This window comes from Callithrix jacchus, chromosome 2, assembly GCF_049354715.1.
Source record: "Callithrix jacchus isolate 240 chromosome 2, calJac240_pri, whole genome shotgun sequence".
NCBI lineage: Eukaryota > Metazoa > Chordata > Mammalia > Primates > Cebidae > Callithrix > Callithrix jacchus.
In genome coordinates, this window is record NC_133503.1 from 143,948,421 (window position 1) to 143,974,910 (window position 26,490).

Genomic DNA, 26,490 nt, shown 5'->3' on the forward strand with positions numbered 1-26,490 from the left:
TTATGAAACCTTAAGTTTATGCAATATATGTCTATACAGGCACACTTCATTTTATTGTGCTTCACTTTATTGCACTTTGCAGATACTGTATGTTTAACAAATTCAGTTTGTGGTGAGCCTGTGTCACATTTTGGTAATCTCACAGTATTTCAGACTCAAGTTATTATTACATCTATTAGGGGGATCTGTGATCAGTGGTCATTGAGCTTACTATTTTAATTGTTTTGAGGAACCACAAGCTGCACCTATATAAGACAGTAAACTTAAATCAGTAAGTGTTGTGGGAATTCTGACTGCTCCACTGACCAATTGTTTCCCCATCACTCTCCCTCTCCTTGGCCCTTCTTTTTCCTTAAGACACAGGAATATTGAGATTAGGCCAATTAATAACCCTCCAATTGTTTCTGAGTTATTTTTTTAAGACAGAGTCTCGCTGTGTCACCTAGGGTGGAATGCATTGGTGTAATCTCAGCTCACTACAACCTCTGCCTCCCAGAGTCAAGCAATTTTCCTGCCTCAGCCTCCCAAATAGCTGGGATTACAGGCATGTGCCACCATGCTTGGCTAACTTTGTATTTTTAGTAGAGATGGGGTTTCACCATCTTGGCCAGGCTGGTTTTGAATTCCTGACCTCATGATCCACCTGCCTCAGCCTTCCAAAGTGCTGGGATTACAGGCGTGAGCCACTGCACCCAGGCTATTTCTGAGTTTTTACGTGAAAATAAGAGCTGTACATCTTTAAGTCAAAAACTAGAAATGATTAAGCTTCATGGGGAAGGCATGTCAGAAGCCAAGATAGGTCAAAAGGTAGGCCTCTGGTGCCAGTTAGCCAAGTTGTGAATGGAAAGGAAAAAAAAATTTTTTTTGAGATAGAGTCTTGCTCTGTTGTCAGACTGGAGTGCAGTGATGTGATCTCGGCTCACTGCAGTCTTCACCTCCCAGGTTCAAGCAATTCTCTTGCCTCAGCCTCCGGGGTAGCTGGGATTACAGGAGCGTGTCACCACACCCAGCTAATTTTTGTATTTTTTTTTAGTAGAGACAAGGCTTCATCATGTTGGCCAGGATGTTCTTGAACTCCTGACCATGTGATCTGCCCTCCCCCACCTCCCAAAGTGCAGGAAAAAATTTTAAAGGAAATTAAAAGCATTGTTCTAGCCTACACACAAATTATGAGAAAGCAGGACAGGCTTATTGCTGATACGGATGTCTACTTAGATGATCAGTCCAGCCATGTCATTACCTAAGCCAAAACCTAATCCACAACAAATCCCTAGCTTTTTTTCAGTTCTATGAAAGCTAAGAGAGGTGAGGAAGCTGCAGAAGAAAAGTGTGAAACTAGCAGAGGTTGCTTCATGAGGTTTATGGAAAGAAGTCATTTCCATAACATAAAAGTGCAAGGGAGTACTGAAGCAGAAGCTGCAGCAGGTCATCCAAAAGATCTAGCTAAGATACATGAAGGTGGCTATGCTAAACAGCAAATTTTCAGTGTAGACAAAACAACCTTGTATTGTAAGAAGATGCCATCTAGGACTCTCATAGCTAGAGAGAAGTCGATGCTTTGCTCCAAAGCTTCAAAAGGACAGGTTGACTTGTGAAAAGGGCTAATGCAGCTGGTAACCCTAAGTTAAAACCAATACTTATTTATCATTCCAACAATCCTAAGACCTGTAAGAATTATACTAAATCTACTCTGCCTGTATTTTGTAAATGGAACAATAAAGCCTGGATGACAGTACACCTGTTTACTAATCCAGCACAGTTTACTGAATAGTTTCAGCCCACTGTTGAGACCTGCTCCTCAGGAAAAAAAAAAAAGGATTCCTTTCAAAAGTTACTGCCCCTATCTTATCACTCAAGATACAAGGTGATGTACAACGAAATTAATGTTTTCATGTTTGTTGATACAACATCTGTTCTGCAGCCTGGGGACCAAGAAGCCATCTCAACTGAAGTCTTACTATTTAAGAAATACACTTTGTAAGGCTATAGCTGCCATAAGTCCTCTGATGGATCTGGGCAAAGTACATTGAAAACCTGGAAAGTCTTCACCATTCTAGATGCATAAGAACATGCATGATTTATGGGAGGTCAGAATACCAACATTAGCAGGAATGTGCAAGAGGTTGGTTCTAACCCTCATGGATTACTTCCAAGTAACTACAAATGTGGTAGAAGTATCAAGAAAACTAGAATTAAAAGTAGAGTCTGAAGATGTGACTGAATTGCTGCAATCTCATGATAAAACTTGAACAGATGAAGAGTTGCTTCCCATGGATGAGCAAAAAAAAGTGGTTTCTTGAGATGGAATCTAGTCCTGGTGAAGATGCTTTGAACATGGTTGAAACGACAATAACAGATTTAGAATATTACATAAACTTTGTTGGTAAGGCAGTGTCACAGTTTGAGAGGAGTGACTAATTTTGAAAGAAGTTCTGCTGTGGGTAAAATGCTATCAAACAGCATCTCATGCTACTGAGAAATCTTTTTGTGAAAGGAAGAGTCAGTTTGCATGGCAAACTTTATTGTTGTCTTATTTTAAGAAATGGCCACAGCCACTCTAACCTTCAGCAATCACTATCCTGATCAGTCATCAACCATTAACACTGAGACAAGACCTTACACCAGAAAAAATTACAACTCACCTAAGGCTGAGATTAGGCATCTCAGTTAGCATTTTTTAGTGATAAGTTTTTTCTTTTTAAATAAGGTATACTCATTTTTTAGAAATAATGCTAATGCATATTTTATTATAGACTACAGCATAATGTAAACAAAACTTGTGTGTGTACTGGGAAAACAAAAATACGGTGTGACTCACTTTGTTATGATACTTGCTTTAGTGTGGTGGTCTAGAACCAAACTTAGACTATCTCCAAAGTGTCCCTGCATATTTGGAATGTACCCTCTTTTTCCATATGTCTCCCTGCTGCTTTCTTCTCCCACTGTTTCCTTTAACTGTCTTCCATCTCATGCTTCCCTTCTTAGTCTCCTTTGTAGGCTTATTCTCATCCCAATTATTGAAATTCCCCAAGGAGCAATTGTTTTCTCCTCTTTCTCTTCCTAGACAATTTTATCCATAATTTGCTTTAATTACTGTCTTCATGCCAATATCAGCTATTTTTCTACATCATTACCACTACCTGTTAGTCATTAATTTGAGAATTTCTGATAGATGTGTAGTATTATACAATTGTGATTTTAATTTGCCCTCAACTGTTTGTCTTATTGCCTTTTCAGCAGTATAGTTAGCATCTCAAAAGATACTCATACTCAATTTTTTTTTTTTTGACAGAGTCTTTTTCTGTCACCCAGGCTGGAGTACAGTGGCACAATATTGGCTCACTGCAACCTCTGCCTTCCAGGTTCAAGCAATTCTCCTGTCTCAGCCTCCCAAGTAGTTGGGATTACAGGTGCTTGCCACCATGCCTGGCTAATTTTTGTATTTGTAGTAAAGATGGGGTTTTGCCATGTTGGCCAACCTCGTCTTGAACTCCTGACCTCGAATGATCCACCCGAGTCCGCTTCCCAAAGTGTTGGCATTATAGGCGTGAGCCACTGTGCCTGGCCTCAAATATTAAAATATTCATGTTCTATAAGCTATACCAGCATTATATCTTCTGCTCCTGTTTTTTTGTTTTGTTTTGTTTTTGAGACAGAGTTTCGCTCTTGTTGCCCAGGCTGGAGTGCAGTGGTGTGATCTCTGCTCATTACAACCTATACCTCCTGGGTTCAAGTGATTCTCTTCTGCTCCTGTTTTTATATGTTATGTAAAAGGACAGGTTGACTTGTGATAAGGGCTAATGCAGCTGGTGACCCTGAGTTAAAACCAATGCTCATTTATCATTCCAGCAATCCTAGGGCCTGTAAGAATTATACTAAATCTACTCTGCCTGTGTTTTATAAATGGAACAATAATAATAACTTCCATGTGTTCATGTTTTTCAGAGGGCCTTATATGCTATACCAGCATTATATCTTCAGTTTTTATCTGTTATATCTGATAGTAATTTCCGTATTAGTTTACTAGGGCTATCATAACAAACTACTATGGACTAGGTGGCTTAAATAACAAAAATTAATTTTCTCACAATTCTAGAAGATACATGTTAAAGATCAAGGTATCAGTAAAGTTGGTTACTTCTGAGGCCTCTTCCTTTGGCTTGTCTTCTTTCTGTGTCTTCACGTGGTCTTCCCTCTGTGTCCTAACCTCTTGTAAGGACGCCAGTGTTACTAGATTAAGGCCAACCGTAATGACCTAATTTTAACTTGAAATACCCAATTCCAAATACAGTAATATTCAAAGGTATTGGGGATTAGGATTTCAACATATAAATTTGGAGACAAGGACACAAATTAACCAATAACAACTTACAGATCTATATATTTAAACCAGACTTCTCTGCAATATCAGGCTCCAATATCTTTGTATCTCCTAGACATCTTTTCCAAAATATTTTATAGACACCTCAGATTCATGAATTGACTTTTATGTTTCCTTACTCATTGAATGTTGTATTTGATCAAGTGTATTTGATCAGCTACCAATTTAAGAGTACTCTTAGATTCTTTTTAATTTTTTGCATATAGCACATTTGTTAAAATTAGAACAGCTGGGTGTGGTAGCTCACTCCTGTAATCCCAGCATTGAGAGGCTGAGGTGGATGGATCACCTGAGGTCAGGAGTTTGAGACCAGCCTGGTCAACATAGTAAAACCCAGTCTCTACTAAAAATGCAAAAATTAGCCAGGCGTCGTGGTGCATGCCTGTAATTCCAGCTACTTGGAAGCCTGAGGCCGGAGAATCGCCTGAACCCAGGACGCAGAGGTTGCAGTGAGCCGAGATCGCTCCATTATACTTCAGCCTGGGCAACAAGAAAGAAACTCCGTCTCGGGAAGAAAAAAAAAAACAGAAAAACAAAAACATTAGAACTAAAACATATAGCTAGTTACTAAATATTGAGTCCTGCAGCCACAGATTTACTTTGGGTTTTCATCACCAGTCCATTAGATTGTTATAATTGACTTTTTAATTTCTTGACTACAGTAGGTTTCCCCAACCTCCCGAATTATAGATGTTTTCAAACTTAAAAGTTTCAAAAAATATATAGTTAACTGCAGTAAACTCAGAGACCAGATTGTACAGTTATCAACATTTTCTTAATCATGTTTTAGGCTTTTTGGAGTGGCTTTATATGATACACATTCATTATCTCACAATTTCTGTAGGTCAGGAGTCTGAGAATATTTACTATTATATAGTTTCTGCAGGTAGGAGTCTGGACACAGCTTAACTGGGTCCTCTGCTTAGGGATTTCATGGCTGCAATGATAGATTCTCCTCAAAGGCCTGTGGAAGGATCCATTTCCAAGCTTGCTGAATTTGTTAGCAGAATTTATTTTTTTGTGGCTGTAGGATTTATGGTAGCTTTGGTCCATGTTTTTATTCTTTCTATTATTTCTTCTTCCTTTCTTACCTTCTAAAATTCCTTCTTTTATTATTTCTATTTCAAGAACTCTCTTGAGCTATTCTTTTTAGAGTTGGTCTGCTGGTGACAGATTTTCTTAGTTTTTCTTTATCTGAGAATTTCTTAATTTCTTTTTCATTCCTGAAGGGTATTTTCACTGGATATGCAATTCAGGGTTGTTTTCTTTTAGCACTTAAAAATGTGCCACTTCTCTCTGCCTCCCTTGGTACTGATGAGAAATATGCTATCGTTCTGATGGGTTTTGCTTTATAGAGAAGGCATTGATTTTTTTTTTCCTGACTGCTTTGGGGATTTTTTTCTTTGTCTTCAGCTTTTAGAAAATTAATTATGATGTATCTTGGCATGGATTTCTTTGGCTTTATCTTATTTAGGAATCACTCAGATTCTTGAATATGTAGATTTATGTCTTTTGTAGAATTTGAGAACTTTTTAAGCTATCATTTGATGTATTTTTTCAGCAACTCCCCCTACCTTCTTTCTCCTCTCTTGGAATTTTGATAGCATGAATATTAGACCTTTTGTTATAGTTACCCAAGCCCCTGAGGTTTTGTTTAGTTTAAAAAATTTTTTTGGTCGTGGTAAAATATAAAATTTACAATTTTAACCATTTTTAAGTATGTAGTTCATAGTAGTGTTAATTATATTCACATTTTTGTGTAGTGTATCTTCAGAACTTTTTAATCTTGAAAATCTGAAACTCTATACACATTAAATAGTATTTCCTTTTTCATTTGCTCCCAGCCTTGGCACCCTCAATTTTACTTTCTATTAATTTAATTGGTTTAGATACTGCATATAATGGAATCATAGAGTATTTGTATTTTTCTGGCTGGGTTATTTTACTTAGTGTAATGTCCTCATAGTTCTTCCATGTTGTAGCACATGTCAGAATTTTCCTTCTCTTTTAAGGCTAAATAGTATTCCGTTGTATGTATATACCACAGTCTGTTTATCCATTCATCTGTCAATGGAAACTTGGGTTGCTTTTATCATTTCGTTACCGTAAATGTGAGTGCTGCTATAAACACAGATATGCAGTTATCTCTTTGAGGCCCTGCTTTCAATTCTTTTGGATGTCTACCAGAAATAAAATTAGTAGATCATATGATAGTTCTATTTTAAATATTTTGAGGAACCACCATACTATTTTCCATAATGGTTGTACCATTTTACAATCCCACCAATAGTGCACATGGTTTCAGTTTCTCTATATCCTTACCAACACTTGTTACTTTCTGCCTTTTTGATAATAGCTGTCTACTATGGCCTAAATATGTCCCCTAAAAATCATGTTAAAACTTAATCACCAGTATGATAATGTTAAAAGGTGAGGTCTTTAGGATGTGATTAGTGACCTTATAATAGAGGTTGAAGGTAGTGTCTAGTCTTTTTTCATTTTTCGCCTTCCGCTATGTGAGGATACAGCAAGATGACACCATCTGGAAGCAAAGAGCAAGCCCTCACCATGCACTGAATAATTTAGTAGCTTTGAAATAATTTACTAGCTGCCTACAACCAGTTCTAATACAAACCTATCTATGAAGCACATGTAGAAAGTTCTTTCCTGTTAGAAGGCTTTCTAGATACCTTTGAAAAGATACCTTTGAAAGTTTTTAGTAGCATATCATTTGTGAAATTTGAAATAACACTTCATTAGGATAGGAAAATTTCTAGCATAAGGATTAAACACATTAAAATTTGCTATACAAAATTACACATTTGTTTCTACTCATCAGGCTGGCAAAAATTTTAGAAGAGTTTGTAATATTTCTTGCTGGTTTTCTTTTTTCGCAGCTCATTGGAATGTCTTTAGAAAGCTGACTTTCTCTATTCAGATTCAAAGTACGTGTTTCATTCTCCAAAATTTCATTTCTGGAAATCTGTTCTATAGAAATTAGAACACCAGTACATAAAAACATATATAAAAGTATGCTTACTGCATCCTTGTTTGTTGTGGGTAAAAACTAGACACAAAGTCTAAAATCAAAGTGTTCAGTAGGACAATCACTCAATATATGATGGCATATTCATTTTGGAATATTATGTAGCCATTAAAAGTTACAAATTAGACTTATATAGGTCTAGGTTTCCTCGGGGTTTTATTGACTGAAAATAAGATGAATGTGATATGTATGATATGACCTTATTCTTGTAAAACCAATGATCATAAAAATAACCCTTTTAAGTATATGTATATGTGTGTTATATATGTGTACATAGGATAGATGACTTTAGGGAAAGTATTTGAGGAACACACTATAGATTATTAGCTTTGCTTTTGAGGGTTTGAAGAACAAAAGATAAGAAAAAGGTACTAAACGGTACACAAATGGATTAAATTTATCTAAAATTATATATCGTTGGCTATATGTGCAAAGATATTAAATAAAAATAAAAACTGCACACATTTCATAAAAAGTTGTGTATTGTTGAGGCAGGTAGATCACTTGAGGTCACGAGTTTGAGACTGGCCTGACCAAGATGGCAAAACTGTCATCTCTACTAAAAATACAAAAATTATCCAGGCATGGTAGTGCAGGACTGTAATCCCAGCTACTCAGGAGTCTGAGGCACGAGAACTGCTCGAACCAGGGAGGCAGAGGTTACAGTGAGCCAAGTCGCGCCATTGCACCGAAGCCTGGGTGATAGAGGGAAACTCTGTCTTGGGGGAAAAAAAGGTGTATATTATATAAATGGAGAGGAAAAGAGTTGTTTTAGAAAACTAAAATGCTTGATTTTTGGGAATTAAATACATGTGTAATTTTGTTTTGTTTTGCTTTTGTAGTAATTCCTTTGACTGAAGATGTTCTCTTAACATTAGGAAAAGAAGAGGTAAGTCACTCAATAAATTCGTAGTAACCCCCTCAATAAATTTCTAGTAACCCCAAATAATTTCCAACTATTTTAAATAAGTTCATGACATAAGAAATAGGATAAAACCACTCTAAAACCGTATTAAATTTTCAACTTGTTAAAAGTTATGTTTTATTGAACAGAATATTTTTTTAAGATTTGAAATTTTTTTGGTTTTTTTTTTTTTTTTTTGAGACAGAGTCTCACTCTGTTACCCAGGTTAGAGTGCAGTGGCGACATCCTGGCTCACTGCAGCCTCTGTCTCCCGAGGTCAAGGGATTCCTCTGCCTCAGCCTCCTGAGTAAAGTAGATAGGATAACATCTACATGTAAATCTACTCTCCACCACCATAATACCCAGCAATGTATTTTTAGTAGAGATAGGGTTTCAGCATGGCTGGCCAGGCTGGTCTTGAACTCCTGGACTTGTGATCCACCCACCTCAGCCTCCCAAAGTGCTGGTATTACAGGCCTGAGCCACGCTACCCGACCTAAAGATTTGAATTTTGAACTCGAGTTTTGCATCCGAATTGCTGAAGTTACTGGTTATATGTAAACCTTAATCTCATATCTAGTTTTTAGTTGATTAAATTTCATAACAAAAGCAAAATATTAAACATAGCTTAATGAGCCCATACATGCATCTCCTTCTGCTATGGACTAAATATTTGTGTCTCCCAAAATCCATACGTTGAAATTTATTCCCTATTGTGATGGTATTAGGAGGTGGAACCTTTGGGAGGTGATTAGATCCTGAGTGTGGGGCCTTCATAAATGAAATTTATGCCCTTATAAATGTCTGAAGAGACCAGTGTCCTCCCCTTCCATCATGTGAGGACACAACTAGAAGGTTCTGTCTATGAAGAAGTGGGTCCTCAGTAGACATTGAATCTTGGACTTCCTAGCTGCCATAATTGTGAGAAATAAATTTCTAATGTTTATAAACTGCCAGTCTGTGGTATTTTGTTATAGAAGACTGAATGGGCTATGACAGAAAGTTGGTACTGAGAAGTGGAGGTGGTACTATAACAAATACCAAAAAATGTGGAAGCACCTTTGGAACTGGGTAATCAGTAGTAGGTGGAAGAATTTTGAAATGCATACAAAGGCCCGCTAGCTGTGAGCAGACCTTTAAAGATAATTCTGGTGGGAACTGAGGTTAAAAGAGAGCTGTAGAGAAAGCCTCAATTTTCTTAGAGAATACCTGAATAGTTCTGAAAAGAATATTGGTGGAAATATGCACAGTAATGGCCATTTTGATAGATGTCACATGTAAAGAAAGAACATGTTTCTAAGGATAGAGAGGAAACAATCAGTGTTTTTCCTTGTCTCTCTCACCACTCAATATAACATAGCACCTCTGGTTACCAAAATATGTGGGGAATTCTCCTCACCAGCAACCAGTTGTTTGGCAGATTCTGCAGAAGATTATTCTCACCCAGACACCAGTTGGGTGTACTCTTAATTCATTTCAGTTCTGACACTATCTACTTGGAGGCAGCATCAGATCCCACAGGTTGGGCACTCAGTCCCACATGCCTGACTTCAGTTTCAGGTATCAGTTGCCAGTAATAGATTGCCACCTGTATTCTGACTGACTGGCTATAAATCAGGGGTTTCCATGATCCCTTCCCCCTCAGGTTTGATTAATTTGCCAGAGCAGCTCACAGAGCTCAGATATAAACTTACTTTGATTTACTCATTTGTTGTAAGAGATACTACAGAGGGTACATGGCTGGGCATGGTGGCTCGCACCTGTAATCCCAGCACTTTGGGAAGCTGCAGAGGATGGATCACTTGAGCCCAGGAGTTCAAGACCATCCTGCACAATATAGCAAAAGCCTGTCACTACAAAAAAATAGAAAAATCTTCTGTGTGTAGTGGTGTGTGCCTGTAGTCTCAGATACTCACCCTCAGGAGGCTGGGGTGGGTGGATTGATCAAGCCTGGTAGGTCGAGCTGCTGTGAGCCATGATAGTGCCACTACCTTCCAGCCTGGACAACAGAGTGAGACCCTGTCTCACAAACAATAACAACAAAAAAGATATTACAGAGGATACAGATGAACAGCCAAATTGAAGAGATGCGTAGGGCAAGTCATGGTGGAAGGAGCGTGGAGCTTCCATGCCATCTCTGGACATGGTACCCTGTGGCAACTTGCCTGTGTTCAGCCATCTATAAACTACCCAAACCCAGTTTTTTTGGGGTTTTATGGAAGCTTCATTATGTAGGTAGGATTGATTATGTCATTCACCATTGGTGACCAGCTTAACTCTCGGTTCTTCTTTCCTCCCCAGAGTTTTGAGGGGTGGTGCGGAAAGTCCTAACCCTCCATCCTGATGTTACTGAGGGGCTGCCAGCCATCAGTCACCTGATGGGTATAAAAAGATAGCACATCACACCTCTAATCCTAGAACTTTGGGAGGCCCAGGTGGGTTGATCATGAGGTCAGGAGATCAAGGCCATCCTGGCTAACATGGTGAAACCCCATCTCTACTAAAAATACAAAAAAATTAGCTGGGCGTGGTGGTATGCACATGTAATCCCAGCTACTTGAGAGGCTGAGGGAGAAGAATTGCTTCAACACAAGAGGTGGAGGTTGCAGTGAACCAAGATCATGCCACTGTACTCCAGCCTGGGCAACAAAGAGAGACTTCATCTCCAAAAAAAAAAAAAGAGATACCACAATAGAGACAAAGACTAAATATATATTTTACAATATCACAATGTTATTGCACAGTGGAGTAAATGCCATTCTTATTATAAAGAGGCAAAGAACTTGGCTGAATTGTATTCCTGCCCTAGTGTTTTATGAAAGATAGAACTTGAAAGGAATGAAGTTGAATCTTTGAGGAATTATTTAAGAAAAGTATTGAAGATATGGCTTGGTGTCTCTTGACTGTATATAGCAAAACATGGGAAGAGAAAAATGACTTAAAGAAATTCCTAATCAAAAATGAAGCAGAATTTAAATGTTTGAAAAATCGTAAGCCTATCCATATTATAAAGAATGAGAAAGGCTATTTGGGAACAAACTTAAAGGGTGTGGCCAAATGACCATCTGATAAGGAGATTGAGTCAACAGTCTCAACTGGAGCCAGGAGCTATTGTTCAAGACAAAGAAAGAATGCAGTGTAAGGGCCACAGGAGTCTGTAGGACCTTGGGCCACACTGCCCAGCATGAACTTATGTTGTGGACTGTGTTCATCAGTTGCCTCAGGTGTAGCTTCAGTGTGTCTAGCTGTGGCAGAGGCTGCAGTGATCACCCTTCTGGTGGGTTAGATTTCCTCCAGGGTGCAGAATGCACAAGCCAGGGGTAATGGCAGGCTCCACCTGGGTTTTAAAGGAAGGAGCCTCCTGGTAGAGCCCCAAGCTTATGACCTCAGCCCAGGAGAGCCGTGGTGCCCAGACAGTGATGCTGTGAATGAAGAATAGACAGCTGATGGAGGGCCATTTTGCCAAGCTGTAGAAACAAGGATGCTCAAGGAGCTGTGGGGCTCCAAATCCCTGCTCAGCAAAGCTGCAGGGGCAGGACCACCTTCATCCTAGTGGGCCTGACAGACAGCATCGAGCCAAAGATTATTCTTGGGCCTTAAGATTTAATGCTGTTTATTCTGTTGTGTTGGGAGTTAATTGGGACATGTTACCCCTTACTTCTTCATTTCTTCCTTTTGGAATGGGAATGTCTGTCCTTTATCCCTCCCACCATTGTATTTTTGAAGCACATAATATGTTTGTTTTCACAGGTTCACAGCTGGAGATCAATTTGCTTCAAAATCTATTGTACTATGAATTTCACTCATTTAATTTAAATCACATTTAGATGAGATGTTAGACTTCAGACTTTTGAGTTGATACTAGAATAAGTTAATGCTTATGTATGGCTATTGGGATGGAATGAATGTATTTTGCATGTGAGGAAGACATGAAATTTTGGAAGACATGAATTTTCTAGTTTTAAATATGGAAATCCAGAAAAGGATCCTTTCTCAAAACTTAAATGCCAATAATGTTATGTTTTCAAAGTGTCAGTTCATATGGTTAAAATATAGAAGAGAAGATAGAAGCAAACAAAAATTTTAACAAGTTGTAGAGCATGGAAAGAGATAAGTATTTATGTGCCTAGAGACAGAAATAGTGATGAAAAGAGTTTGTCTGCCCCCACAGAAATGAAGAAAGCCTTGGGATTTGAAGAAACCTGTTACTATAAAACTCAGAGTTCAAGTGTGGAATTAAAATCAAAGCTTTTTCTTTAGAGTCAGAATATAGATAGTTAAATCTTTGTGGCTTACTGTTACTAACTTCTTACCCGTATATCTGAAAACTGGAAGTATATGATTTGGAGACATTAAACTAGTGAGGCTCTTGACTCAGGATTACCAGGTTGGGTGGTTAGTAGGGGTGGTGTGCAGATTAAAAGTCAGAAAGATGAAGTTAACATTTTTATTCTGCATAATGTATTGTTAGTTCCCTCCGTTGCTCTATCTGCAGAGGTCCCTAGTGTTTTGTGAAAGATAAAGCTTAAGAGGAATGAAGTTGAATCTTTGGCTGAGGAGATATTTAAGCGAAGGGTTGAAGGTATGGCTTGGCTTCTCTTGACTGTGAATAACAAAAGTGAGAAGAAGAATGACTTAAATTGCTAATCAAAAAAGAACAGAGTCTTAGACAGGAGATTAAATATTTTCAAAGAAAATATTTCTAAGTAATAATATATGGAGTACCCCCGTAAAAAAGCAGGGTGACCACATGTCAGAAAGCCTTATTCATAAACATAACGCTCTTAGTAAGTTTTTGAGGTTTAAATAAAATGTCCAGACAAGGATTATAGACATCTGTAAAATGCCTCCAAACTGAAAGACAGAAGTTCAAAACAACTGAGCAGATGAGCCTCAAGGAGACACAATTCAGGGAACCAACGAGAATTTAAAGAAATAATATCATCCAGAGGATAAGAAAAAAAATTGATTCCACAAAATAACAATGCTAGTTTTTAAAACAGGACCACTTTATATTATCTAGGATGACAATAATTAAAGAACAGACAATAACATGGGTTGATGAAGAAGTACAAAAATTGGAACAGCAATACATTGCTAGTGGCAATGTAAAATGGTATACTGTTTTAGAAAGCAGTGTGGAAATACCTCAAAAGGTAAAATAGTTACTATATGACACAGCAGTTTTATTCCTGTGTATATATACCCAGGAGGAATCAAGACTTGTATGTATCCACACAAAAAGTTACACATGAATCTTCATGGCATCATTTTTCTTACAGGCAAAAAGAGGAAATAACCCCAAATATCCATCAATTGATGAATGAATAAAATGTAGTATATCCTAACAGTGGCACATTATTTGACAATAAAAAGAAATGATGTACAGATACATGGCTAAAATACAGAGGTACCTTGAAAACATGCTAAATGAAAAAAGCCGGTCACAAAGGACCGCTGTCTTAGTCTGTTTTCTTCTGCTATTGCAGAATACCAAAAACAATAATTTATTTTTCAAAAGTTTATTCACCTGTAGCCAAAAAAGTTTACTTAAAAAGTTGTTCACACAAAGTTGCAGGGAGAATTAAGCACATCTGTGCAACTCTTCTGGCCGAGAACTCGTGTAACCTTACCCTCATGTACCTTTTTCTTTGTTCATATTAATGTTTCCTCTCACTTTAACTCCAACAGAAAAAATGTTTCAAATGTTTAACCGTGAAACTTAAAAAGTTCTGGAGGTTGAGAAACTTAAGAGCATGGTGCTGTTTCTGGTGAAGGAGGGCTGTCTTATTGGATTATGACATGGCAAATGGAAAGAAGGTGGAAGTGAATACAAGAGAAAGGAAAAGGGGGCTGAACTCCAATGATAACTAACCTACTCTGGCATTTATGGCTTAGTCAGTTCATGAGGGTGGAGCCTCCATGACCAATTGCTTCTCAAAGACCCTACCTCTTAACACCACAGCATGGCAAACAAGTTTCTATAGTCATGGAAACGTAAAGAATGGGTCAGGAATGGGGAAAACACACAATTGGAGTAATAGAAGAAAGAAAACGAGTAGACTTATGAAATTTTACCATTAGAAGTTGCAGAATATTTAAAAATGGAAGGCAAGAAATAATAATATAATAATATATGGACATTTTCTCAGAATGAAAGATAATTCTCCCCACCCTCACCCCCATATATATGTTTTTTTCTTTGAGACAGGCTGTTACTCTGTTGCCCAGTTGGAGTATAGTATTATAGCTGTCTTTATCTCAAACTCCTGGGGTCAAATGATCCTCCTGCCTTAGTTTCCCAAGTAACTAGGAGTACAGGTATGTGCCACCATGCCTGGCTAATTTTATTTATTTTTGTTTTTATTTATTTATTTATTTTTTTGTGGAGATAGGATCTCACTGTGTTATTCAGACTGCTATCGAATTCCTGGTCGTAAGCAGTCCCACCTTGGCCTCCCAAAGTCTGATATTCCAGGTGTGAGCCACTGTGCTCGGCTGAGATAATGATTCTTCACGTTGAAAAAGATCCATCAAATTTCCAACACAATGAATTTAGAATCATCGATGGTAGATGATCCAGCAAAATTTTCCCCTTTGGTAGCAACCCTTAGCAACCCTAAAGCAGCAACTGTAGCTTAAAGTGGCCAAAATCCAAACTTGATGCAGTGCCACCATCTGTCCCAAAAACTCATTTTAGCTATTTTTCACTACAGTTAAAAATAAGGGGATTGTATATTTAGCTTGCTTCTCATTATTTTACATTTTGTTATATATTCAGTGAGCCAGCTCTATAGGAGCTGGTTCTATCATTTCTATATTTTACTGGTAACTTCCCCCCAGAGTAAAAATTGATTCAACACAAATCACATAGTTAGCATAAACTCTAATCAAACTGTGCCATGTGACCCAAGGCTTTAGATGTAGAAAAATATTCATCAAACAGAATATTCCAAGGGCTCAGAGCTTAATTTCAGGGAACTGACTGAGGATAGTTCTCAAGACAGGCTTTAGTCATGTCCAAGGTTTTCACAGTCTAGCCTGTTATCTCTGCTGCACAATTGTCTCCCCACCTCCCCCACAACCCCCCCCCCCCCCCGCTTCCTCCCTTCTTTCTGTCGGTCCGTCCGTCCGTCCCTCAGGCTGCAGTGCAGTGGCATCATCTCAGCTCACTGTAGCCTTGACTTCCCAGGCTCAAGGGATTCTCCCACCTCAGCCTCCTCAATAGCTGGCACTATGTGTGCACACCATCACGTCTGGCTAATTTTTGTATTTTTTTTTTGTAGAGACATGTTGCCCAGGCTTGTGTGCACTCCTGGGCTCAAGTGATCTGCCCAAAGTGCCAGCGCTATAGGCATGAGCAACAGTGCCTGACTTCTTTTCATTTTCTCAGCAGTGTTTTAAAGAACTTAAGTTCCTAATTTGATTAACTCCATTTTATTAAGTTTTCTATTAAGATCTGAGCTCAAATCTAAGAACTGTTTGCCCAACTCAGGGTCATAAAGATTTTCTACTGTGTTTTCTGTTAGAAGTTTTTAAGTTTAAGGTTTCAGTATTTAGGTTCATGATCCATTTTGAGTTAATGTTTATATATATATATATATATATATATATATATATAGTATGGGTTATTAATATAGGTTCATTTTTTTTTAAATTTGGATACTGACTCTTCCAGCAGTATTTGTTGAAAAAAACTCTTTTTTGAATTTCCTTTTCACTTTTCGTGAAAATAAATGAACATATGTGTTTGTATCTGTTTCTAAACTCTATTTTTCTCTGTGCTTTGGTTATTCCTATTTTTTTGTCAAGTATTTCTGTCTTTAAGCCAATACCACATTATCTTTTTGACCGAAGCTTTAAAATAAGTCTTGAAATCAAGTATTATGAATTCCCTAGCTTTGTTCTTTTCAAAATTATTTCATATTTCCAAGTAACTTTTAGAATTGGTTTGTCATTCTTCTCCATAAGAAGCTGGAACTTTGATTGAAATTTCCCTGAGTATATAGGTTAATTTATGGAGGATTGCTATCTTTAACATATTTAGTCTGAATGCAGATTCATTAGCAATGTATTATCTTTGTATTTATTTAGATCCCCATTTATTTGGTGTTTGAAAATGTTGTCTCATCAGTGTTGGTACTTTTCAGCGTAGAGGTCTTGCACATCTTTTGTCAAATTCATCCCTTTATGATTTCATAATTTTGACTATTAAAATGGTATTCTTTTATATTTCAATTTCTAATTATTACTAATAAATACAAATATAATTAATATTTATTATTGATTTTGTATCCAGTGAGCTTGAGAAACTTTTATTCTGGTAGCTTTTTTGTAGATGTTGCAGGATTTTCTACATATTGTCTGAGATCAAACACAGTTTTATGTATCTTTTCCCTTCTGCGTGATTTTTGTATCATTTTTGGTGTTCTTTTGCTGTCCTAGAACTTGTACTTCAGTAAAATATTGAATAGAAATGGTAAGAATGGACATCTTTACTTTGTTCCTGATCTTATTGGAAAGCACATTTGCCCTTTAACCATTAAATGTAAAGTTAGCGGTAGGTTTTTCATAAACGCTTTTAATCAGACTGTGGAAATTTTCTTCTATTACAGTTTATGACGTATCTTATTTATTATTTATTTTGAGACAGAGTCTCACTCTGTTGCCCAGGCTGGAGTGCAGTAGCACGGTCTAAGCTCACTGCAACCTCCACCTCCTGGGTTCAAGCAATTCTCCTGCCTCAGCCTCCTGAGTAGCTGGGATTATAGGCTCCTGCAACTGTACTGGGCTAATTTTTATGTTTTTAGTAGAGATGGGGTTTCACCATGTTGGCCATCCTGGTCTTGAACTTCTGACCTCAGGTGATTTGCCTGCCTTGGCCTCACAAAGTGCCGGGGTTATAGGCATGAGCCACTGTGCCCAGCCTAAGTCTTTTATTTTAAAATCATGAATTAATATTGAATTTTGTCACTTACTCTTCCTGAATTTATTGAGGTTATTAAATGTTTTCCTTTTTTAAATCTGTTCATATGGTGAATTACATTGATTGATTTTATCTGCTTGCTTAACTGCATTTTTCTGTGATAAACCCCACTTTGCCATAGAATACTAATCTTTCTTATTTATTTATTGCTAAATTTAATTTGCTGAAATTTTATAATATTTTTGCTTCTGTGTTTATGAGGAATATTGGTCTGTGGCCTTCCTTTCTTGTGATACCTTTGTTGGGCTTTGATGTAAGAGTAATAATACCAGTCTCATAGAACAAATTAGGAAGTATTCTCTCATCTTCAAAAGAGTTTATGTAGAATGGTAATTTTTTATTCCAGAAATGTTTGTTTGAATTCACAGGTGAAATCATCTGGGCCTAAAATTTTCTCATAAACTAAATAAAAATTTACATCTGTGAAAATTTTTAATTACAAATTCTAGTTCTCTGGAGCCAGTCAGATTTCTTATTTGTCTAAATGAGCTTTGGTAGTTTATGTATCTCAAAGAATTCATCCAATTTGTCAAATTTAGTGACAAAATTGTCCATAACATTTCTCCATTATCATTTTAATGTTTGTAGTGATGTCACCTCTCTCATTCCTGATATCAGTGATTTAGGTCCTTCCCCTCCACCTACCATAACTAATCTAATTTTATTGACCTTCTCAAAAAACCAAATTTTATTGCTTTTTCCTTGTTTTATATTGTACTGATTTAACTTCTTTGTTGTTACTATTATTTCCGCAGCTTGCTGTTTTTCATATTTCTTACGATACAATCTGAGGTTATTAATTTTGAGAGCATTCTGTTCTTTTAAAATAGGCTTTTAGGTTGGGCACAGTGGCTTATGCCTGTAATCCCAGCACTTTGGGAGGTCGAGTTGGGCAGATCACGAGACTATCCTGGCCAATATGGTGAAACCCTATCTCTACTGAAAATACCAAAATTAGCTGGACGTGGTGGCGTACGCCTGTAGTCCCAGCTACTTGGGAGGCTGAGGAAGGAGAACTGCTTGAACCTGGGAAGTGGAGATTGCAGTGAGCCAAGATCATGCCACTGCACTCCAGCCTGGCAACAGAGTGAGACTTTGTCTCAAAAATAAAAAAAAAATAGACTTTTAGTGCTCTAAATTCTCAAAAAGTATTGCTTTTGCTTGATCCCAAAATCCTTGATGTTGCATATCAATTGTTTGGGAGATGGGAGGAAAAAAAAGACAAATTTTGATGTTATGGTTTTATTTCTCCTGAGTTATAATTTTCTATTTTCCTGTTGGTTGCTTCTTTAACCCATGGATTATTTAGAAGTGTGTTTTTGGTATCTAAATAGTTTCAAAGTTTTCTAGATACCTTTCTGTTACTTTTCAATTTAATGTCATTGTTAGACCATATTTAATGTAATTGATATGGTTGCGTTGAAATCTATGTTATTGATTTATCTTTTGTTTTTGGGGGAGGTTTGGGAACAGAGGATCTCGCTTAGTTGCCCGGGCTGGGTGTAGTGTTGCTATCATACCTCACTGCAGCCTTGAACTCCTGGCCTCAAACAACCCTTTCACCTTAGCCTCCTAAAGTGGTAGAATTACATTAATGAGTCACCAAGCTTGGCCTTGATTTACCTTTCTTTCCATCCAACTTTTTTTCTGTTCTTGTTTTCTTCCTTTCCTACTTTCTCAGATTGTGTATTTTGTTGTTGTTGTTGTTGTTGAGGCAGGGTCTCACTGTTGCACAGGCTGCTGTGCAGTGGTATGATCTCAGCTTACTGCAGCCTTCACCTCCTGGCCTCAAGTGATCCTCCCACCTCAGCCTTCCAAGTAGCTGGGACTACAGGGATTTGCCACCATGCTTGGCTAATTTTTATATTTATTTCAAAATTACAGAGGTTTTAAACAGGGTTCCGCCATGCTGCCCAGGCTGGTCTCTTAATTATCAGTATTGGCATATTATTTCTTTTCTTTTTTTTCATAGTTACTTTAGGGTTTATAATATATACATCTTTAACTTACCACTGATTTATGTTTAGAAAAAGCTAATGGAAACCCTTGTGATCAGGAGAATGGAACACTAGTGCTTATTGTAATTATTTTTAGTCTTCTTTGTTGTTCCTCAAATGCCTCAAGCATGCCTCTGCTTCTTGGCCTTTGTACTTACTATTACCTTTCCCTGGAACATTCTTTTGCTAGAGAATAATATGATGTTTTCCTTTGTCTTCTTTCTCTGTTATTTAAATGTTACCTGATCAGATAAGTCTTTCCACAGCATACTACCTAAAATATCAATTTGTTGTTCTTCATACCTTTATTTTTATTTAGATTTTTTTTCCTTTATGACAGTTGACCATTGCTAGAGTAAACATTGTCTGGATTCCCTGCTTTGTTCTGTTTACCTTTGCATTTCTCCCTCCTCCAACAATGCCTACTAGTCAATGATTGATCAACAGATTTGATTGATTGATTGAATAAATATTGAATGTGTCATAGTCATTTGTGTGTGTTTTGTACAGTCTCCTTAGAAAAGGTGTCTAATTTCTGATTACTGAAAACACACCATTATTGCCTTTCAATATGAAATTAAAATTTACTAACAACCCCTTCTTAGATTTTTGTATTTAACCATAGAATACTACCACAAACTTAGCATCTACTGTAGATTTGCCCTTTTAAATGCTTTCTGTTAGGCTTTTTTACTACTGATGTCTGAATGGAAATATCCTGGACCACTATGTAAATTTTACTGTCATTCAGAAACAAAACTGTAGGATAAAAGACTAAGCAATTAATTTGAATTATTATATTCTAGTTCCAAAAATTGAGACATGATCTTGAAATGGTACTATCCACTATGGAGTCAAAGAATGAAAAGTTGAAGGAAGACTTAGAAAGGTATGTTTGTATTATAATTACTATTAATCATTCACATATGTTGAAGTGGCATTTAAAGTTTTATTTGGATATTGCTTGTTTTGTTTTTTCCACGTCGGAAGGGAACAACGGTGGTTGGATGAACAGCAGCAGATAATGGAATCTCTTAATGTACTACACAATGAATTGAAAAATAAAGTTGAAACATTTTCTGAATCAAGGTATTAATTTTATGTTCTACGTTTCTAAAATAGGAAAAGCATTTTACTTTTTGTGTTACATGAAATACAGATGAATGTAAATTTAACGGGAATCAGGAGTCTTGCCCTAAGTTTTGTTAACTATTAGCTATATGATCTTTTATGAATGACTTGACTTGACTGTACCTTTGGTTTTTCTACTTGTTATATAGATAGTATTATTTTCAAAAAGCTAGTTATTTGGTTTGAGCAAATGAAATTTTAACAGTTTTTGATCAACTTTGTAAATAACTAGTTACATGTGCATATGTGTTTTATCTGTCAAATGTTTCTCTTAATTTTTTAAATTTTTTAGAATATTTAATGAGCTGAAAACCAAACTGCTTAATGTAAAAGAGTATAAGGAGAAACTCTTGATTACCTTGGGTGAGTTTCTAGAAGACCATTTTCCTCTGCCTGATGGAAGTGTTAAAAACAAAAAGGTAAGTTTTAGAGAAGACATTTATGTAGATAATAATTAAAATTATTTTAGGTAGGTTTAAAAGCAAATATTTAGTTTAAAGGTATATGCATGTACGGAAATTTGCCATTATCACATTACTGAAAGATTAGAGTCAACCTAATTATTCAGTAAAATGGGATTAAGTATATGCATATTTTTTGTGGGATGGGGGACAGAGTCTCACTCTGTCACCCAGGCTGGAGTTCAATGACATGATCTCAACTCACTACAACCTCTGCCTCCTGGGTTCAAGTCATTCTCATGCCTCAGTCTTTCTAGTAGCTGGGACTACAGGTGTGCACCACCACACCCAGCTAATTTTTAAAATATTTTTAGTAGAGAAGTGATTTCATCAAATTGCCTAGGCTGATCTTGAACTCCTGAGCTCAGGCAGTCTGCCTACCTCAGCCTCCCAAGTGGGATGATTAGGTGCTAGGATTACAGGCGTGAGCCACCATACACAGCCAGAGTATATTTTTTATATTAAATACTATATGATGGGACTAAGTCAGCTTTTAATACAATGTATTCAAAGAAGTTAAAGAAATACAACTTACTGTTGAATGAATAAAACACTGATGATTAAATTGTTTGAATCTAATGTATGTTAAAAAAAATTGACAGTGCTTATGTCAGAGCTAGGATTGTAGGTGTTTTTTGTTTTATTTATTTATTTTATTGCTTTTTACTATTTTTTCAATTTTCTATGATGAATATGTGCAACTTTTTAAATCAAAAGAATGTTTAAAATTTGTAATAGATTAATGTCAGTTACTATTTGAATAGTAGCTATAATGAAATAAATCTTTTCTGAAAAAGCAAATAAATATTTTATTGAGTGACAGAAGATTGTGAACAGTTCTTTAATTATATGATATTAATAAATAAGACTTTTGAAACTGGAGTAATCATTGAATAATAATATGTTTAGTTTAATCCTTTTCAGCATAACATCTTTCATGGCTCCCTAGGGAATGGAGTCTGTAAACTCCTTAGAAATCTCTTCATTAGGATTTATACTATGGACTTCTATCTCCTCATCCTCCTCTCCAAGCATTCATCCATCTCTTACATGAATCCATTCAGCTTTGTCTCCAATCAGCCTCTCACTTTTTGTGCCTTATACATTCTATTTTTTCTGCCTAGAAAACCCATCTGATCTGGTGAGATAGCAGATTACTACTTAAAATAGTTCAAACATCTTTTGAGTGAAACATTATGAAATTTAGGTGTTCTTTTACTGATTTTTTTTTTTTTTTTACAGAGTTTTGCTCTGGTCACCCAAGCTAGAGTGCAATGGCACGATCTTGGCTTACTGGTGCAACCTCTGCCTCAGGTTCAAGCAATTCTTCTGCCTCAGCCTCCCGAATAGCCGAGATTATAGGCGTGCGCCACCACACTCAGCTAATCTTTTGTGTTTTTAGTAGAAATGGAATTTCACCATGTTAGCCGGGATGGTCTCAAACTCCTGACCTCAGGTGATCTACCCACCTCAGTCTCCGAAAGTGCTGGAATTACAGGTGTGAGCCACCACACCTGGCCCAATTTATTTTTAATTTACTTTTATTTTTTGGGACTGAGTCTTGCTCTGTCACCCAGACTAGAGTGCAGTGGCATGATCTCTGCTCACTGTAACCTCTGCCTCCTAGGTTCAAGCAATTCTCCTGTCTCAGCCTCTCAAGTAACTGGGGCTACAAGTGCATGCCACTATGCCCAGCTAACTTTTTGTATTTTTAGTAAAGACAGGGTTTCACCATGTTGGCCAGGCTGGTCTCGAACTCCTGATCTCAGGTGGTCTGCCCGCCTCAGCCTTCCAAAGTGCTGGGATTACAGGTGTGAAACACCTCATCCCGCCTATTGATTTATGTTTTAGAGACGAGGTCTTGCTATGTTGCCCAGGTTAGACTTGAACTCTTGGGCGAAGCTGTCCTCCCGCCTCAGCCTCTACACAGCTGGGACTACAGATGTGAGCTACTGAACCTGGCTCTAGGTGTCCTGTTATTAACCCTTATCAAATGATTTTGTTAGTGTTGTTTATATCTGTCTCTCCCTTCACCCCGTGCCCTGTGAGCCACTCAATGTGTTTAATTATTCTTTGTATCTCTTCTATCTTGCATATCTTTTATATAGAACCTTCTTAGTTCAAATTTATTGAATGAATATAAATATACTAGGAAAAAGAGAGAAAGTTCTGCTTGTTGTTTTTACTATCTGTGTTCTTTTTATTCTTCCCTTTCTTATCTGTGATTGTCTGTAGGCTTTACATTTGTTATGGAGTGTGTCTCCCATTCTATTATTGCTTTTTGCCTCTTAGTTATTTGTAAAAGTATGACAGCCTTCTATTGACCATTTCATTAAAGTCATGATTCCTTGCCTCTTAATGATCTTAACTTTGCAACAACTCACTGATTTATTTTCTGGTCCCAGTCTCCTTCATTGTGTTCAACATTTGTTTTTTAATATTCCTATTAAGCTCCACTAATAGAACCAGAGGTTTGAGGCATCTTGAAAAGGAAGTGTTTGTTGATTACCATGAGCCACTATGGGGTCACAAAGTCCGATTTGATAACTTCACTTCTTTTTTATGATGTATAAGAACTATTGATATGTGTTACAAAGTGATTCTTGTCTCTCTCTGTTTTTCTGTGTGTGTGTTTCTCTCTCTCTCTCTCTGTTTTTCTTTCTCTCTCTCCCCAACAATACTGTATGTATTAGTCTGCTTGGGTTGCCATAACAAAATACCACAGACTGGGTGGCTTAAACAAAAGTGTCACAATGTAGAAGCTAGAACTCCAAGAGGAAGGAAAAGGTACTATCAGGGTTGGTTTCTGGTGAGGTCTCTCTTCTGGCTTGTAGATGACCACTTGCTCATTGTGTTCACACATTGGGCTCTTTGTGTACACAGGAAAGAAAGAATTCTCAAGTGTCTCTTCCTCTTTTAATGAGGAAAGCATTCACATTGGATTAGGGCCCCATTCTTATGACCTCATTTATCTTTAATTCCCTTATTTAAGACTTTATTTTCAAAAACATAGCTACATTAGGACTTTAGCATATGAATTTTGGGGAGATATCTTTTACTCCACAACACTGGACTTCATAACTCAGGTGTATGCAAAGAAGAAAGCTAAAAACAAAACTCCCTCCATCAAATCATTACCATTAGGTGAACCTCACAATTAGTAATAGGTGAGTGTCATTTGAGACATCTTGCTAAGCACATATACATATGGAACCATAAATGGATGGGTTGATGGATGCCTGGATCAATGTAATTTTGTAAGTGCATAATAGTAAATGTAATTTTACTTAATTTTTTTTTTTTTTTTTTTTTTTTTTTGAGACGGAGTCTTGCTCTGTCATCCAGGCTGGAGTACAGTGGCCATGATCTCCATTCACTGCAACCTCTACTTACTGGGTTCAAGCGATTCTCCTGCCTCAGCCTCTTGGGATTACAGTTGCACACTGCCATGCCTGGCTACTTTTTGTATATATATTTTTTATTTTATTTAATAGTAGAGACTGGGTTTTACTATGTTGCCCAGGCTGGTCTTGATCTTCTGACCTCAGGTGATCCACCCACCTTGGCATCCCAAAGTGCTGGGATTACAAGTTTGAGCCACTATGCCCAGCCTAATTTTACTTAAATTTGAGAGAAGAAAAAGAATGAGTGAAGTTGAACAGCTTGAATTCAGATAAATATTTCTTTGCATCATTTTGGTTCTGGAGAGATCCTTTCAATATAAAGGAAATGTGATAGGAAGGAAAGGAATATAATATAAAGGAAACAAGAAATCATGAAAAACATGGAAAATGATAGAGTTTGTTTAACTTCATATCTCAATTCTAGGCAGTTATTAGTTGACTGCTGTGAAAGATAAGAAAATTAACACTTTTTCCTATACCTTTATTTCTATTTTGTGTTCTTTTTACTTTGGCAGGTTTATAGCATTTATATTTTAGTCAGAAAACACCATTTATATTTAGCCATATTTAGCCTTCATTCTACATTGTATTGGAGTCAATGCTCGTTACCTTTTACCATACATTTTTGAGTTCTTAAGTTTAATCCATCACTTGGTTTGATGGATTTCTTTCACAAGTAATTTGTTCAAGAATTCTTGGGTGTTTTAGTCTTTGGATTCTTGGATGGTGTAAATACTTTGTCTTTATACCAGAAGGATATCTTAAGCATATTTTTTAAATCTTAGGTTTTCTTAGGCATTGCTCTCTGTCTTCTAAAATGGAATGTGGTATAGAGAAATCTGAGGCCAGCCTATAGATGACTTATTGAATCTGACTGTGTATTTGGAGAGTTCTTTAGCTTTGAACTAAATAACATAAGACTATTTCACAATATTGATTATTCAATGTCAGTTTTCCTTTGAAAAAGATATGCTCTTTTTCTGGGCAGTTTAATTCACATTTCATTTCATAGAAATTTTCTTTTATTTATTTTTTCTGCATTTCCTTTGATTGTCTCAAGTCCTTATAATTTAATCTGCATCTTGCTTCTCATTTATTAATCAGTTCTGTAATTGTGCTGTCTGCACCACTAATCATATGCTCATTTATACCACTCTTTTCTTTACTAAAGTATTAGGAGAGTTTGAGATCCTCTCTGCTGTCTATTCAGGAATCATATTTTTGTGATTGTTAGTGTTATTTTACTGTTTCTTTAAATATATTTGTATTTCTGCAAGGCTTTACAAGAATTCCATGGTAATCTCTGACTGGTATTAGGAAAGTAATAGGTGTCACTGCAATAGATAACTTTATAATTAATTGAATGTCTGAATTCAAAACCTTCTGATTAGGATTAGTATTATCTTGGAACTTTCTAGCAGTTTCCTTTAGAGTCTGTCCTATTGAACATTTTTAACAATAACTTAGGTAAAGAGTAGACTATGTGGCTATCAACATTTACAAATGATGTGGAAGTAAGAGAGCAAGATAGTAAACATGTTGGATGACAGAATAAACACTATATTTCTTAGCTAGTTAGGAACTAAGGCAAATAGGATGATTTTAAGTAGAAATACATAGAATATTTATGTTTAAACATTACAGAATAAGAAAGACATTTTTAGCTAGATATATGAAAAACACTTTGACATTTTAGATGATAGTACTCTTAGAAGTCCACAGGGAAAAATAGATGTCTGAAAGATAATCCCATCTTAAATTTAACGAATAGAATTCTAGTCTTGTTAATAATGAAAGTGGGTGTTCTTTTTTTCTTGGTAATGAAATTGCACCTAGGCCATTGTGGGAGACAGGTTGAAGGAAAAGAAAAGACAAATTAGAGCACATTCAGAGAATAACCATGGTATTTACAAGCCTCAACTGTATGCCATATGAATAATAATTGAGGTAGGGTGTGGTGGCTCACACCTGTAATCCTAGCACTTTAGGAAACTGAGGTGGGAGGATCACTTGAAGCCAAAAATTTGAGACCAGCTTGGACAACGTAGTACCAGTTACTTAGGAGGCTGAGGTGGGAAGATAGCTTGAGCCCAGGAACTCGAGGCTGCAATGAGTTATGATGGCACCACTGCACTCCAGCCTGGGTGACACAGTGAGACTCTGTCTCTAAAAAAAAGAAA

General features: G+C 36.7%; 1 protein-coding gene across 4 annotated transcripts in view; it reads left to right on the plus strand.

The window, feature by feature from the left end:
- CENPK (centromere protein K) overlaps positions 1–26,490 on the plus strand; it is a 76,651-nt gene that overhangs the window by 13,828 nt on the left and 36,333 nt on the right. For 3 of the 4 annotated variants that reach the window (XM_078365456.1, XM_078365455.1, XM_008992000.4), the window contains exons 5-9: positions 7,279–7,326; positions 8,270–8,316; positions 20,121–20,203; positions 20,305–20,403; positions 20,738–20,864. In XM_078365456.1, coding sequence (XP_078221582.1) covers positions 7,279–7,326; positions 8,270–8,316; positions 20,121–20,203; positions 20,305–20,403; positions 20,738–20,864 — 404 coding nt within the window. The remainder of the gene's footprint in view (positions 1–7,278; positions 7,327–8,269; positions 8,317–20,120; positions 20,204–20,304; positions 20,404–20,737; positions 20,865–26,490) is intronic. The other variant, XM_002744913.7, reaches the window with a different exon arrangement.